The 16008-nt window shown below is 39.8% G+C and overlaps 2 protein-coding genes across 2 annotated transcripts in view; one reads left to right on the top strand and one right to left on the bottom strand.

Annotated features, from left to right (window-relative positions):
- The window catches only part of LOC310902506 (inactive pancreatic lipase-related protein 1-like), a 20123-nt gene continuing 4115 nt past the window's right edge, over window positions 1–16008 (top strand). Inside the window, exons 1-11 of the mRNA XM_083844155.1 lie at window positions 1–2111; window positions 2863–3017; window positions 3561–3686; window positions 5856–5990; window positions 7099–7207; window positions 9974–10093; window positions 10339–10458; window positions 11857–11975; window positions 13080–13212; window positions 14350–14461; window positions 15270–15437. Coding sequence (XP_083700281.1) covers window positions 2063–2111; window positions 2863–3017; window positions 3561–3686; window positions 5856–5990; window positions 7099–7207; window positions 9974–10093; window positions 10339–10458; window positions 11857–11975; window positions 13080–13212; window positions 14350–14461; window positions 15270–15437 — 1346 coding nt within the window. The 5' untranslated portion in view covers window positions 1–2062. The remainder of the gene's footprint in view (window positions 2112–2862; window positions 3018–3560; window positions 3687–5855; window positions 5991–7098; window positions 7208–9973; window positions 10094–10338; window positions 10459–11856; window positions 11976–13079; window positions 13213–14349; window positions 14462–15269; window positions 15438–16008) is intronic.
- Window positions 10319–16008, bottom strand: part of SPMIP5 (sperm microtubule inner protein 5) — a gene marked incomplete at its 5' end in the record, with an annotated part of 23385 nt that continues 17695 nt past the window's right edge. The window contains one exon of the mRNA XM_083843680.1: window positions 10319–10450. The remainder of the gene's footprint in view (window positions 10451–16008) is intronic.

Raw genomic sequence — 16008 nt, forward strand, 5'->3', positions numbered from 1 at the left:
AGGAAATTATGAAAGTACAATTAAACACAAGGCTGAGCTTCAGCCAGGAGAGCTCTGCAGCCACCAACACTACAAGTCACTCAGGGACCTTACAGGTGGCAAAGGAAGCGTGAACAATGCCAGGAAGCCCCACAGCACATTCCAGAAGCAAGCTGGGGCCTTCCTGTAGCATGTGAAATCCATTCCTTTCATGGGTCTCCTTCAGGCCCTCTTCCTACTTCAGACAGCAACTCCTTTCACTCTAAAACATAGCTGAGTCCTCATTTGACACTTTCTTTCTCAAAAGCCATCTTTTTTCCAACAGTCCCTGAACTGAGAGGCCTCAAGGGCCAAAGCAGCTCCTCCAGGCACAGTGAGCAGCCTGAGCTGTGCATCCCAGCCCCATGCCCTCAAACTAAAGGAGAAGCAAGCAGCTGGAACCCAGCTGCCCACAGACTACAGATTTGTGTAGTTATTCAGTTGCTTGTGTTTTATGATGGTGTTGACGAAGAGAAGCTGAGTAATTATGATAAAAACCTAACTCAAATCTTTTCCACCAGCTCTTAAGTTAAATGGGACAGTTCCTACCTCATTCTGAACAAGTATTCAGCAAAACTTATCGTGCAGCAGGACATTTGCTGATTCTCCTGTATCACTCACTGATAGGAACATACAAACTAAATGGCTACTTCAGCTAAAGATGGAAGCACTGTGCTCTACGTTAGTATCAGAAGTGATGTTTTAGGAAAAAAAAATTAAAACTTCGTTATTTAAAGAAATAAACCCAACTAGCATGGACGATAGCAGTGTGATACACATGCATGCAGCTGGTATCCATTTGGTTATTCCCAGAGGTGGAGATTAGGGAATGTCAGCTCTGCAAAGATATGTGCTAATAGCCAAAAAATAAAATAAAATTAAAAAATAGCTAAGGTGACAAAGCTTTCTAGGTGAAAAGTTTACTGAGGTCTCATGTTTTTTCTTTCCTTGAGTCTGCTTATGTCCTTCTCCTACGGAAGGATAGGACCAAGGGGTTTCCAGGCCTAGCCTCGTTCATTTGCACAGATTTTCTTTCACATTTTAGCTGATGTCTTTAGGAGAATGAGCTGGTGAACTCTGTAATACTGCAACAAAACACACAGCAGCCATGTCCCAACATCTGGGGGAATTCCACGTGTAATTGGTATATATTTCAGGCATGTTTGCTCTCAGTTCATTACTTAGAGTAACCACGTAGTAGACCCCTAAATGCCACCTATACAACACTAAAAACAAGAGCCTTCCCAGCTAAGACAAGCCCTTAAATGCACTGCTACCCAGACCCACATATTTCTTTCTAATGTGCCATTCCTAATGAGTTGCTTCTTGGGAATTACCCTACTTCTGGAGCTCTGACACTATTCTGGACTCCAGCACACCAACTGAAGAGATCAACGTCCATCAGTTTTGGACTTCACAGAGAAGCCAGCTATTAAAGCCATTTTATAGCTTAGCTATAAACTATAATCTGAAATAAACAAATTTTCCCTATCTTTCCAGGAACATTTCCAAGGATAAGGCAAACTATAAAGTGCATGCAAAGTTCACTCAGTGCATGGAGTTTCAAGGCTGCACCGTAAGTAGTTCGGGTCTGGGGCAGGGCGGGTTGCTTTTACCTTGTCAGGTAAATGGCTTCCTAATACACAACAGTATGGAGGGGAATAGTAGCACATACAGGTGTCATTATGCTGCTTCTAAAGTAGCTGGTATACAACGTATTAGCAGAGTAACCCTTCCAGAACAAAAATCACTCTGAACTTCAGTTATGCCTTTAGTAGATCTTGCAGTAGATTTATTTTTTTTTTTAAGTAGACTTCATTAGTTTACTTTTTTAAAGCAGATTTTTAGTAGATTTTGCAGCGCCATGATCTCAGCTGGAGCCAGGCAAAGCTCACTCACATATGTGGCAGTCAGAGGTACAGGTGGCAGAGAAGACAGACCAGGGCCCTTTTCACCATGAGAAAAATCAGCACCAGTAAGCTAGATAGGCTTGCTAATCAAGCCGGTTAGCAAATCCTAGCTGCTTCTTTTTCTCCTGTTCTAGATGTTTGGAATTGGGATATTCGCGTTACTCCTGCTCAGCACAGCTGAAGGTAAGCATATGGAGTTATTGTTTATAAAGTCTTTCTGTGATGCTGGGTTTTGTGAGATTTTATTCTGCACTGTGGTGATTCCATGCTTACTGATTGAGGTTACACGGTCCACTTTCCTATACAAGGATGGTGAATTGAGCACGTGTCTGTGTGTTTTCTTTTCTCCACTCTGGAAAACCCACCCTAGGAGCATGAAAGAAGTGCTGGTGTCTTCTATCTCAAAGGAAAGCTTTCCTTTCTCTACCAAGCTACATTGTTAAGAAATGATTTGTTGTACTCTTCTTTAGTGATGTCAGTGGGGAAAAAAGCAAAGCAGTTCAATGGGTGCACAGCTTTATATTCGGCAGAAGTCACCGTCTTATTTCTGATTTCTCACATAGTTAGCTGCTCAGCACAGTCTCCGGTTACTGCTGATTATTTGCATTAGCTTGGTTTGGTATTAGGAGAAACTCATCAGCTGTCTTTGCACTAGGCAAAATGCAGTTGAGGAAAGATACCCAAGATATGGTATAGGATGCCCCCAGGAGAACCCCACGGAATACTTTTTATATGAGCAATAGGGTGACTTCTTTTCTTGGGATAAACCATAGCCTTTGAGAGCTAAGACAGGACAAGTGCTGGTCTTTGCTTTATGTAAACTGTAGGATTTTCAACAGACCAAGAGACCTCTAGAGAAAAGAGGTTATATGTTATGATTAGTCTGCTCTTCTGTACTCATTCACAAATTCATGATCTGATCTACATGTTACAGGAAAAGAAGTTTGCTATGAAAGGCTGGGATGTTTCACAGATGATATACCATGGTCTGGGACTCTGGAAAGACCAATCCATAAGTTACCCTGGGATCCAGAAAAGATAAACGTCCAGTTCCTCCTGTACACAAGAGGAAATCCTAATAACTTTCAAGTAAGAACCACTGTGCTTTAAGTGTTCGTAAATGACATGAATAAAGGAGTAAATAAACACAGAGTTCAACTAACAGTGTTCCTGAAAAGTGTTAGAAATAGCCTTTTTTCCCCCCCCCCCCCTCAAGAGGGAAACTCTTCCAGCTGCTTGGCAAGCTCTCTGGGCAAAATTTTCATATTTTTTTTTTCCTACAGCAAAATAGCCCTACCAGCCCTCACAAAGCAGTGCACATTTTCTATATGCCCACTGAGAACTACTGCAAAACAATATATTTTTTTAATGTTGGGTGATTTATTTTTTTTCTCCACAGATAAGATGAAAACATACTTAAAATAAAGTTTTAGCTGCTCTGAGATGTGTATCAGAGCTTGCTCTGAGGGGAGATACAGACCTTAAGCCCTAGTCATGTGAACACTTGCAGATGAGCTTAACAAAACTTTTAAACACCTATACAGAGGAACACAGTTTAGCTCTTCACAATTTTGATAATTGTTTTTTACAGAAAAGAGATTTAGAACCTTATTTATGTAATATCTACAACAGGTGATCTCTGCAGTTGAAGCCGCAACAATTGGGCGCTCTAATTTTAGTACAAGCAGGATGACAAGATTTATTGTACATGGATTTATAGATAACGGGGAAGAAAGCTGGCTGTCAGACCTGTGCAAGGTATGTACTGCAGGGAAATCCTGTCCCTGGGAAGTTTCTTAGTTTGCATTTAATAATACATTCCTATATATTGTCTGCTTTCTCTATTTCTAATTATTTTCTTTAGTACTACTTGTAGCAATAAGAAGGGTTAAAAAAAAAGGCCATATTTTTTCAAATTGTTAGCAACTTAGACTTGCAGCTCTGCACCTTAAGGAAAAACATTAGGTAAAATGCATGAAATCCTTCAGTTTACTGAAGTGAGTGACAGTGGGATTTGGCTCAGTAAGTGTCTTTTTTCTTGGTTAAAACCAAGACAAACCCTGGAGCAAGATGTTTCTTAGGGAAGAAGGAGATTCCAGAAACAACCCCAGAACAGACTTGTAACTATTGCTTCTTATTTCCCTAGACAAGAGAGAAGGTTTGTAGGTGTGGAAAGTCCATCACAAAGGCATGGACTGCCACTTGGGCGTTGGGGACATGGACTGGCCACTAACAGGAGCAGTAGGGCTGTAGAAGTGTGCAGCCAGAAGGGACCTCAAGGGAATCATTGTGAACCAAGCCCTCAATCTAGGGCTTGCTATGAACACCGAATGAAGTACAAAGCACTCTTTGTACTCTATTGATTTTTACACTGATTCTCCACTTTCTCAAGTTATTTCTTAACCCCATTAACATAGGGCTAACACAGTTGCAATTCCAGCTTGTGGTCTTCTCAAAACCTCTAAACATTGCTTTCGACTGCAGCTGCTAATGAAAGCTACTAGTCTTAGAGCACACAGAGCAAAATACCAGTTGATGGCATATGACGCTATTTGGATAAGGTTTTTCAACTAGGCATTCACACCACTCCAGTTTTGTGGAAATTATATATATTCTTATTTTACATAAGAGAACACTATGAGGAATAAAGTTAAAGTCCACTAAAATCAAAGTATCTCACACTTACTGCATCTGCGTTACCTGTTTTTGTTACCAGCTCAAAAGAAATTATATTTGACAGGTTTTCTAGATGAAACATATCTACGTTGATTAATACTTTGTGAACATCTGGGAATGACTGTTGGATTTATTAGTTAATAATTTGTCCAAAGTATCAGAAGCAGTTTGATCTTCTGTAGCTCTCAGTCTCTCATTTTACACTCTTGGAGATTTTTTTTTTTTTTCCTAGAACCTCACAATCAAGAGGACAGCTCACATTTTAAAAGCTCCAACTGGTCCCTCAAATCGTTTTGGATAATTTTCATTAGGACTTTGAGACATGAGATAACTTTTTAAATTCTTTCCCTACTCTGGTGGTCTATGCTTTTATCACAATACTCCAATTGATTTAAAAAAAATAATAGAAGTCAGTCTCAACGAATCTTGTTTAGTAAAGAGTAGATCTAGAGGGACTGTGAATATATCAACCCTAGTATGTGTATCTGTTATCTGTCCTTCTCAATAGAGCTATTAGTTATCTGCACATTTACGTTTTACCGTTTCTAATATAGGCACAGACTGCTGTTGCTTTGTTCTGTTCTTTGCTAGTTGTACCTTGATTTGTATGCTTCTGTATGCCTGAATGTAGTGCAAAGGAGAGTAAATATACTAAATCTACTAAAGCAAACTACACTTAACCAAACAATCCAGCTCAGAGGAGAAAAGCAAAGCTTCAGATTCTATGGCAGACAATGAAGCATCTGCCCATATAAGCACCTTCCAAAATAAAGCCCAAATGAATATTCAGTGACAGCAGCGACTTATGCAACCTCTTATTAGAATGCACACTTTTATGAATCCGTATCAGGAAAACACAGAATTTTGTGTTACTAAAATTAAACTGAATTCAAATTAAAGAAGTACTTTTAAATAAATTAAGTGCACGTGTAGAGCACTTTAGTGTTATATACAAAGTCTGATTGAAATTAAGTGTCAGGACTTGTACTGTTTTGCCCTCTGCACAAAATACTGCTGTGGGTATTTAAAATGATGGAGTGGCCATTACTGCAACAGACCACCCCATTTTGGGCTCACACAATAATGTGTCCAGACATGGCAACAGATATACACTAAGGTTTTGGTTCTTGGAATGTTCTCAAACAAATTCATGCAGCATTTATTAGTTTGGCTGTAATAAGCATTGTGAATCCAGTACAGGTTGTATATACTGTTGAACTGTGTGGTTTTTGCTTTTGTTTTACAAAACAGAGGATGCTTACAGTGGAAGATGTGAACTGCATCTGTGTAGACTGGAGCAAAGGCTCAAAATGTCAGTACACCCAGGCATCGAACAACGTCCGTGTTGTAGGAGCTGAAATAGCTTATTTTATAAATGTGCTTACGGTAAGAATTTCACGTTTACATGGATACAGTTATAATGCTGATTTGGGGAAAAAAAGTGATTCAGGAACTTTCATGAATGTGAATGTCATCAGTAAAAGCATTTTCTTCTACTCAGTGATTATTTTAGAAGTTCTGCTGGAAACAGATTTATGTTTTAGACAGAGAACTATGTGATAACAGCAAGGTTAGTAAACTTACAGGTATCAAGATCTTCAAGACATCCCCATGCTACAGCTGAGTAGTTGTCCCATAGGCATTAACAGATGTAAAGAGCTGCATAGTTTTAAATATGCAGAAATAATGGACACAGTAAACTGCCTTTTCATGGGGACAAAAATGTATAAAATAGCTCTTAAGAATGACTGAAAAACAAACAGCAACTGGAGAGCAACTGCTCTCAGGTGACCAGAAGTGCCTGGGACCTTCCCAGCTGCCTCCAGGGAAAGCCAACACGCAGTGCCTACATCTCCAGGAGGTGCCACATGCCCCCTTTCTCAGTCAACTTCATGTGGGAAGCGATGCTTGGTTTGAAGCCTTCTTTTTGTCTAAGTGCTTTCAACATGCATTCCCCTTAAGAGAACTCTGAATTACTTGACAAGACAGTATGCCGGGGCCTGCAGGGCCCAAACCCAGCACTCACCCTCCACATCTGCATTCCAGCCGCTGAATTACTGTCTAAAAGGCTGAAGGCATCTCTTCTCTTGCATCATCTTCCAGCTACACACGGTGCCTGACCTGCCAGATGTAACTAACCCTGGTTGAACCCTGCAAGCCAGATAAGCTTTCTGTGAGTCTTCAGTGGTCTAGGATGTAAAGAGGGTGTTGAGTCTCTCAAGACTCAGTGGCGGAGCTGTCTAGAGTTGTAAGAGCATCCAAATGAGGGCAGCAGCTGAATAAGGAGCTTTGGAAAAAATATATGTTTTTGGATATAAGCACCTAAATTGGCAAAAAATGTTGAGAGCCTATAGGATATGCTGAATACCCTTGCAGATTAGGCCCTGAATCTGTAGTCAAATTAAGAGCTGGCTTTCAACCCCTCTTTACTTTTTCCTGTTGTTGATAGAAAATGGAAGTAGTAAGGTATTATTTCTAATTGGTGTTTTCTCAGGAGCAATATGGATACTCTCCAGCCCAAGTTCATATAATTGGCCACAGCCTGGGAGCACACGTGGCAGGGGAGGCTGGCAGGAGGAGGCCAGGTGTTGGAAGAATAACTGGTAAGGCAGGGATCAAAGTCACAGCTCATACTAGAGATACCACTGCTTAACGGAACACTGCTGTTCATTTTTTCCTTCAGTCATATCTGACTGGAGGACATAGTTTAGTCAAGAGTAATTGGGGCAATATATAATTTATCTTGTCTCACAGCACAGGCTGGAGCTGCACCCTGGCATGCCTGGGGGGCAGTCAGCATGACGATTATCTTGTGTGCGTATATTTACACAGCAATGGGAAAGCTCCCTGCAGCTAACAGAGCCAGAACGCCCCCTGCAATAACATCAGTTGACTTCCTGATGCACATCAATGCATCTCTGCAGAGCTTGCTTTCTGGTGCCTCAGCCCAGCAGCGTCACTGCAGTGTGCCCAAAGCTCGCTCCAGTCCAGCTCCAGTCTGCAGCAGCGCTGGAGCCATGCTGTAACACAACAGCATTCTACTGTCACTGCTGGAAACGAGCTCACAATGATGAATGTACGCGCAGAGCCAACTTCAGCTGCTGAGGTTGTTTTTTTGCCGTTGTTTTTTGTTTTGTATTTTTGAAATAGTTTCTCCAACACTACTGCAATCATAGAATCACAGAATGGTTTGGGTTGGAAGGGAACTTAAAGACCATCTAATTCCAACCCCAGGGACACCTCCCACTAAATCAGGTTGCTCAAAGCCCCATCCAGCCTGGCCTTAAAGACTTAGACCAGGAGAATAATCCCTACTTCCTTGTCCTGGCAGCTTTTCTCCTGCCTTTTTCACCTTTCATTTATCTCACCTTTTATGTAGAAGCACATCTGATACACAACATTACAGCCATTGCTTGCAGGTCATTCCAAAGCATACTAGAAGCAGCACAGCAGTGAGGACAATTATTTTGTACTGCAGTTTTGGTAACAAATACAATTTTCCAAAACATAATGGTCCAAATCTGATGTTTCAGAAGTAGTAGGCTGACCTTCTCAATATCACCCACAATCACCGTGATCTATGACTATATAAACCTTTCACCTGTAGAACACGTTTACAGTAATGAAGTTCTGGGTTTTACTCTGTTTTTGTTGTTGTTTTGTGGGGTTTTTTTTGCTGTTGTTGTTTTGTTTGGTGGGTTTTTGTTGTTTTTCATTTATTTCCAGCAAGCTTTCTAAAGTTTAATTTCTTATGTAACTTGATACACTAAATCTCTTGTCTCAGGAGCAAAAGTTGAGTTACATGGGAACATATCATCTGCCCAGATTTAATGGAATTTACTAAGAAACTGTAGATTTCACTTGAATTCCCTTCTTCTTTTAGCATTCATCTGCTGATTTAGCTATATAATTTCACAGAATCACTTGCATGAGCTGACTTTTGGTCATCAAGGCATATTTTCCACTACTGAATTCAAAAGTTATGTAGATTTGCTTGCAGAGGTGGGCTAACTAGTTGCTGGCATCTGCTCTGTATGACCTTCATGTGGGGCTTTTGTAACTTGAGCTCTGAAATGTTTTCAGGATCAGACCCTCATGTTGAGTTATTTTGTGTGTGCTTCTATATCTAATGACTTCCTCTACAGATAGGCCTTTAGATGTTGAATTTCTTATTAAAAATGCCACTCTGGAAATTTCAACTTGTATCAGCTGTCTGTCTGTCTAGGGATGCCCTGAATGCTGTGGTTTGGGTGACAGTAGATGTTGCTATATATAATTCACTGGATTTCTACCTTCCAGCAGCCCTCTGGTTTAGTCTCTTTTCAGTACATAGCAGCACATTTTCTACCAGTTCCTCCACCTGCCTCCTCTTGTGGCAGAGGCTCTCTCTCCGTCTAAAGGCGGCTCAGCATCATTAATGCCTGTACACTCACGTTCCACAGAGCCTTCCTGTTTCTTGTCACTGAAAGAACATCTCATTCACTGCATTTTCCAACTAACTTGCCAATTCTTCCCTCCTCTCTAGAAAATATACGTTAAATCTCTGGTGAGTCACAGCCCTAGGTAACTACCCACTTGCCTTGCCAAGTGTCATATAAAGATTTCCTTTTTCCACAGGATTGTATTAAAAAGTTATTAACCCAGACCTTTTCTGTTGTTACACTCCCTTAGGGATTTCAGGCTTGGTGAATCTTAGACTAGTAGTCTACAAAGTTCCGTCTAAAAGCAAAATCAAAAGCTGCTACCTAAGGAAAGCAAGAGATGCAAGTATAAAACCATAATATTTTGTAATCTGTGGGAGTACACAGGCTCCCAGAATTGCAGCAGCAATTTGAGAGGCAAATTGAGTAGTATTTCTGCTAGGATCAAAAGCAAAGATCATAACTTCAAAAATAGATGCCTTTTCAAAACCTGACTAGAGCCAGAAGTAGGCACATTGATTTCAGTGATTCCAAGCACATGGCAGTAATGCTTTCAGTATCAATTCCTGTCTGAGTATGCTCAGACGAGGTACTCAAGAAACCACACAGATGGGCACTATGGGATGTGGACACAGCAACCTTGATTTGAGCAACACTAAATTCCCTCAAAATAATAACCAACCTCCAGGTGCTGGGATCCATTATTGAAATAAGTCACCAAAATTCAACAGATTTCTCACAAGTAACCTTCTCTCCTACCTAGAATTCAACACTAAGCCATTCGGTAAGAGCGCACATGTCATCGCTTTATTAACGTGTATGCTACTTAGATATAAGGAGGCACAGACGGCGATATATGAGACATTAATTATAAACAATCATACTGTTACATAAAATGACACATTTAGTTGTCTTCAACTGCACATGACACTAACCTTTTTCTTTCAGGACTGGATCCTGCTCAACCTTATTTTCAGGACACTCCAATTGAAGTCAGACTGGATAAATCTGATGCAGAGTTTGTTGATGTTATACACACAGATTCAGCTCCCACTATCCCCTACTTAGGTGAGTGTTCAGCTTTACTGTATTGGTACCTAATTATTTGTGCTGTGTGGCACTTGAATGTCCTAATTATTCACCAAGACTCAAGTATGTTGGGTGGTTCTTAGACAATTTAAAAAAAAAAAAACACAGTTCTGGTCACTGAGACTTCATATTCTCAAATACCACAGATAAACCTCAAGCCAACAGCTATAGATATGAGATGACATGAATTTAAAACGTACTTACCCCTGCTTTAAATGCTTCAGGTTTTGGAATAGGCCCAGCAATAGGGCATCTTGATTTTTATCCAAATGGAGGAGAGGAAATGCCAGGATGTGGGAAGAATCCTGTTTCACAGATTGTAGATCTTGATGGCATCTGGGAAGGTAAGTAGGTTGATTACACTACAAATTTAGAGGAAGGTCAACCTCAAAATGTAATGACTGAGCTATTCTTCATTCAGGTGTTTTGTGTTACCTTTAGTGGGCCCACCAGCAATGGCAGCTACAGAGTGCAGTGAAACTGCTAGCATGCTCAAACAAAACACTTTCCAGTAATTATTCCCATATATGGATCAGAAAAGAAACAGAACAAAGGCCTTGGTCTGGAAACCTTCTCTAAAGTAGCTAATAGCACAAACAAATATTACTTAAGCTGTGCCAAAATCTTTGAAGGGTTTATAATGACACATTTAACTTTGGTGGAATAGGGCAACAATACATCTACTTCTGCTATGGGATCTTCAGCTGCAAGTCTTCTGACATAAGCAATACATTTAATTTTATTTTCTTTTTTTTTTAAAGCTACCCATCACAAATCTGGATTGCATTGAAGCAATATAATTTGTCTATTTTTTAGTCAGCTAAAAAAAGATTGGCAAGAGGCTGCTCAATAATTTTTTCTTTGTTGTTTTGCATAGTTTCAATAAATGCTCTAATTATTTTTTAAACATCCATATAATATTATAAACTTATATTGCACATAACAGAACCTTTAAAAAAAAAAAAGTTTTCTTCTCTAAAGACTTCAGTATACAATTTGAGCTCTTTCTTACACTACTGCAAGCACCTTATAGTCTGGGAATCCATTAATTTCTATGTGATAACCAGCCTTTTTATCTAGGTTTTAATCAATGCAGCTGGAAGCACTACTCCCCCTCACTCCCAAGTAAACTTATTATCAATAATGGGGAATTAAAGCACAAAGAAATAACAGTGTTGTATATCATCTTCTTTTTAATCTAAAGACAGGAAAATAAATGAAATATAAAGGAAAATAATATATTCATTATTTTAATTTTAAGAGTCTTCCTCCCTTAAACACTTTCCGAATAACAATAATTTTGTTTTGAAGTCCTCAGCTGGAATAAATCAGCATTGCCCAGTTCAAACCGAATACTTGGCATTCAGTTTTCTTTTGTTATGGTAATGCAGCTATTGCCTATAAAAGACTGGTTGGTGCAGCTCTCCTTTCTATTGTGAAACTCGGTCAGATTACTTGACAAAGCGTTTTGGAGGGGAGGATTAGGGGTGGGCTGGCCTGCACAGTCAGTCTCCACAAAGCATTTCAAGTTCATATTTTACACCTGTTGACTCAATGACATTCCTCAGAGCATCAATTCATTGCAAAAGCAAGGTTCAAACCTCATGTTCACCACTCCAAGAGTAGTGGGGAGGCTTTTGAGTGAGAATAATAAATTCTGGTGTCATGGCAAGTGCTGTGTTGGTATCTTTTCCTGTTTGTTTACCAAAAATAAGAACTAACCCGAGAGCGTTTTTTCACAGGAACTCGGGACTTTGTGGCTTGTAACCATTTGCGGAGTTACAAGTATTACTCGGACAGTATTATCTACCCTGATGGATTTCTGGGTTATTCTTGTACTTCATACGATGCTTTTCAAACAGTGAGTATTTTTCAGAGCCTCGGGATGGGCCATTTCAAAAGCAGTGACTCTTATCAATACATCTGAAATTTGAAATTCAATTTATTTTTGCTAGCTTGCACCCAAATGGGTGCCCATGTAAGAGAAGTGACAGACATCTTACAGTGTTATAGCTCATGAATGGGTCAAAGTAGGAAAAGGTAACAGCAAAACAGTGACATCCCTGGTACTTCGCTGCTGTGACAGCCCTAAGGTGCTACTGGAGCTGGTGGGGCTCCAGGCCCCAGGCCTACCCTGCAGTATCAAATGGGAACAGTCAAGGAGGAGAGCCTGTCCCAGCAATCACAGCAGCAAGGAGAATCCCATAGTGTAGCAGATGAGCTTTCAAATGTAGCTTAAACATCTTTTCAGAACAATAAGCAGTAAAATAATTCGTAAAGGTCTGATGGGGTTAGTCCATGGTCAAAGTACTTTGGTGAACTAAGATAGCCTCAAGGACAGAGGACAATGCTTTACGGACCAAGGGCAGGAAACCCTTCCCTGTCTCAGACTGGGAGATAATGAACTACAGCCTAATTGTAGCAGGGAGGCAACAGGCTCATCATATCCCACAAGCAGCACAGACAGAAGGGAACGGAGCAAGGAACAAGTATAAAAGGTATAAAAATGACCTTTATACGTTCTGAGCAGGTGATACAGATCACTCTGGGAGAAGGCAACTACATGCTTCTGTCACCAGGGTAAAAAGCTGCTTTCAAGACAAAAATGAGCTTTGTTTCCAACGCAAAAGACTTTCTTGACCCAACCTGAAGGTATGAGGAGACATCACTCTTTCTCACAAATTGCTGGGAAAGAAATCTTCTCCTCCTTCTCCCTGCTCCAGTTCAAGACTACTCAAGGACGTCACTTATGCAGCTTCAGAGAGCAAGATGGCATGAGAAAAAACATGGAGTCCTGAAAAATCAGTCTTGCAGAACTCTGGCTAGCTTATATGATCTTTCTGTAGTTACAGAAAGAGTTACTTAAAACTCGTTGCTGTGATTCATGACCAGTTAATAATAGTTTTTTTTTTTTTTTCTTGGCTGTCTGGATAATTTTATTAACAGATATATTTATTTTCACTAGGAAAACTGTTTCCCATGCCCAAAAGAGGGATGCCCAAATATGGGTCACTTTGCAGATAAATTCAAAGCCAGATATAAAGATAGCAGTTTTGTGAAACTTTACCTGAATACTGGAGAAGTCAAGGATTTTGCTCGTGAGTTTTGATTGCTTCAGTTGCTACCTACTCCCTACTCCTTGTAAACATACTTCCCCCCCCCCATTTTACAGTTAATTTAAACAGATGAATAGACCTCATAGCAGTACAAATGGCTCTTCGGTCATTGTGCCTTTTCCTCTTATGCTCCAATACTAATGCCCAGCTTTGTGCCCTCCAGCACAAGAAGGACGTTGGGCTATATAGCCAACTGGAAGTCACCGAGATGTTCAGTGGGCTACACTGCAAGGTGCATGGAGAAGGGATGATAGGCAAAGCACAGGAGTCATAGCAAGGGGAATTCTTACTAAATGTTATGAAAGTGTCTGTCACCATGGCAGTGGTTAAAGGCAGAAAGAGAGGCCTGGAGAAGCTGTGGAATCTCCAACTCTGGAGATAGTCAAAACTCAACTTGGCAATGAGCAACCTGACCAAAGCTGATCTTGCTTTGAGAAACTGATGGATTAGATAACTTCCTTTACAACCTAAGTTATAAGCTATTCTAAATGTCAGCTTTCATAAGACAGTTCTCCCTTCATGTTTGCAAGCAAGAATCGGAGGGAGAAGAAGTGCTTTGTCTAATTGCATGCTAAAGGAAATTTCCTACTCATAGAAATAATCACATTGGATATTTTTTTACACTCCTTTTATACTGCTTATACTTGGTATGGATCAGTGTTTTTTCCCAGTACTTCCTCCTTTCCAGCTTCACTGTATGTAAAAACATTTGTGGTCAAAATGCTCAGGTCTATGATGTGTTTGTCATATTATGAGCTAGGTTTGTCAGTTGGTTGCTTTCAGAAAGCCGTACAAATGTCTACCCATTTCTCCTGTTGAGCTCATTAAGACATAACAACAGATCTGACTCACTGGTGTTTTGTTTGTGTTGCACGGTTATAACCCAATGAAAAATGGCAAGCACCAACAGTCCTGCATGACAGCATTGTATTAACTTTGCCCAGTCCAGGCAGCCTGGGATGTAGCCTTAAGCTAAAAGTGCAAGGCAGTGATAATTTTTTATTTTATTTTACTTTTGCTTTCAACTACATTACACAGAAAAGAAAAAGAAAAAAAATGATATTTTGGAAATTGTTTCTCTCTGGGTATGATCTAACTCACTGTATTTCTTCTGTGTAGTTTGGAGGTACAAAGTAACCGTGACACTCTCTGGAAACAGGAAAGTAACAGGATATGCAAATATTGCCCTGTATGGGAATGATGGGAACACAAGGCAGCATCAGATTCTCAAGTGAGTTCAATATTCAATAGAAAAGAAACTTCTCTTCTAGAATGCATAATTCATATGTCTAATAATATTTCTGTTTAAGTTAGTCCAATTTTGCAGAGCAAATTCTACTTCCAGGTACAGCTTCTTGATGCAAATGCAGAGACAATTCACTCACTCTGGATTTACTTTAGAGGGGAAAAGTTTAGAATGCAGAATTTTAAAATCTTAGAAATTTAAAACATTAGAATTTGGTGCAGTCTCAAACTGCTGCCAGTTAGAGCTCGCTCTGTTGATGCAACATGAAATTAGGAGCCAGATTATGAACTATGGTGACCCAAGAGCAGATGCACATTTTACTTAGTCACACTGCTGTAAGTTTGAGAACCTCTGGTAGAGAGCCAGTCAGAGCAGCTGGTGGATAATCCTTTTGGCCATCCCAAACAAATCCAGCTTCTGTATCAAATAAATCAATTAACATTAAATAAGATTATTTTTTTAATGTGCAAAATATGGTATAAACCCCGCCTACATAAGCAACAGGGAGCAGCTCTGCCTACTCCATAGGGATTGTCCTCTAACTGAGTCTTCACAGTGAGTTATGACTGCGCCATATCAAGCCTATCTGCCTTTGTTTCTTCTGACAAACAGTGATTTGGATGCATTATATTGGAAAATGGACTGACATATTACTAATTTTCCATTATATTGACATACTACTAACTTTCGATTGACTTGCCACCACAATCAGTTGATGGGACTAGTAATTAATACTAAAATGCCACCCAGACTTGCATCCATAAAACTTTTTTTTTTATTATTTTTTCCACAGGGGAACCCTCCAACCAGACAACACTTATACAGCCTTCATTGATGCAGAAGTTAATATCAGAACAGTTACAAAGGTTAAATTTCTTTGGAACAACAACGTGGCAAATCCGACTTTCCCTAAACTAGGAGCCGCCACTATCACAGTACAATCTGGAGAAAGTGGAGAAGAGTAAGTATACCCATTGTAAAAATCCTGAAAGTTACTTTGAAGGGTAAGTGACAAAAGTATATGTGGGGCAAAAATGTTTCCACAAGAAAAGGTGTTTAAAGCATTAAAAGAAATAGACTCTAAACAACACTTTTAATTTCCTCCCTTTCAAGATACTGTTCATATATAATTTCATTCACTACTACTTCAACTCTCTAGCTTAAATAACTTTAAAGAAAAAATTTAAATATTTCCAGGCTTCAGAAGGGAAAATTTCCTGCTTAACTCTTTGGGTGAGAAAGATTAGCACTGGCTTGGATTATCAGCATCATTCTTGCCAAGTTCCTACTTGCTGTCTGCAAGAAATGGTTATCTGTGTCTGAGCTTGCATTAGGATGCCTGATTCACTGCCAGTGGGAATCAGCAGAAGATTTCCATTGATATTGATGGTCCCTGAGATCACATTTGACAAGACAGAGTGGCAATAATAGGCCTACCATTCCAGAGACTAATACTTGGAAACTGTACTTAAATGGCTAAATATAAAGTCTATTGATATAGGCTAAAACTGATTTTTGTAGACTTTGTGGAG

The sequence above is a fragment of the Anser anser genome (genome assembly GCF_964211835.1).
Source record: "Anser anser genome assembly, chromosome: 7".
Classification (NCBI taxonomy): Eukaryota; Metazoa; Chordata; class Aves; order Anseriformes; family Anatidae; genus Anser; species Anser anser.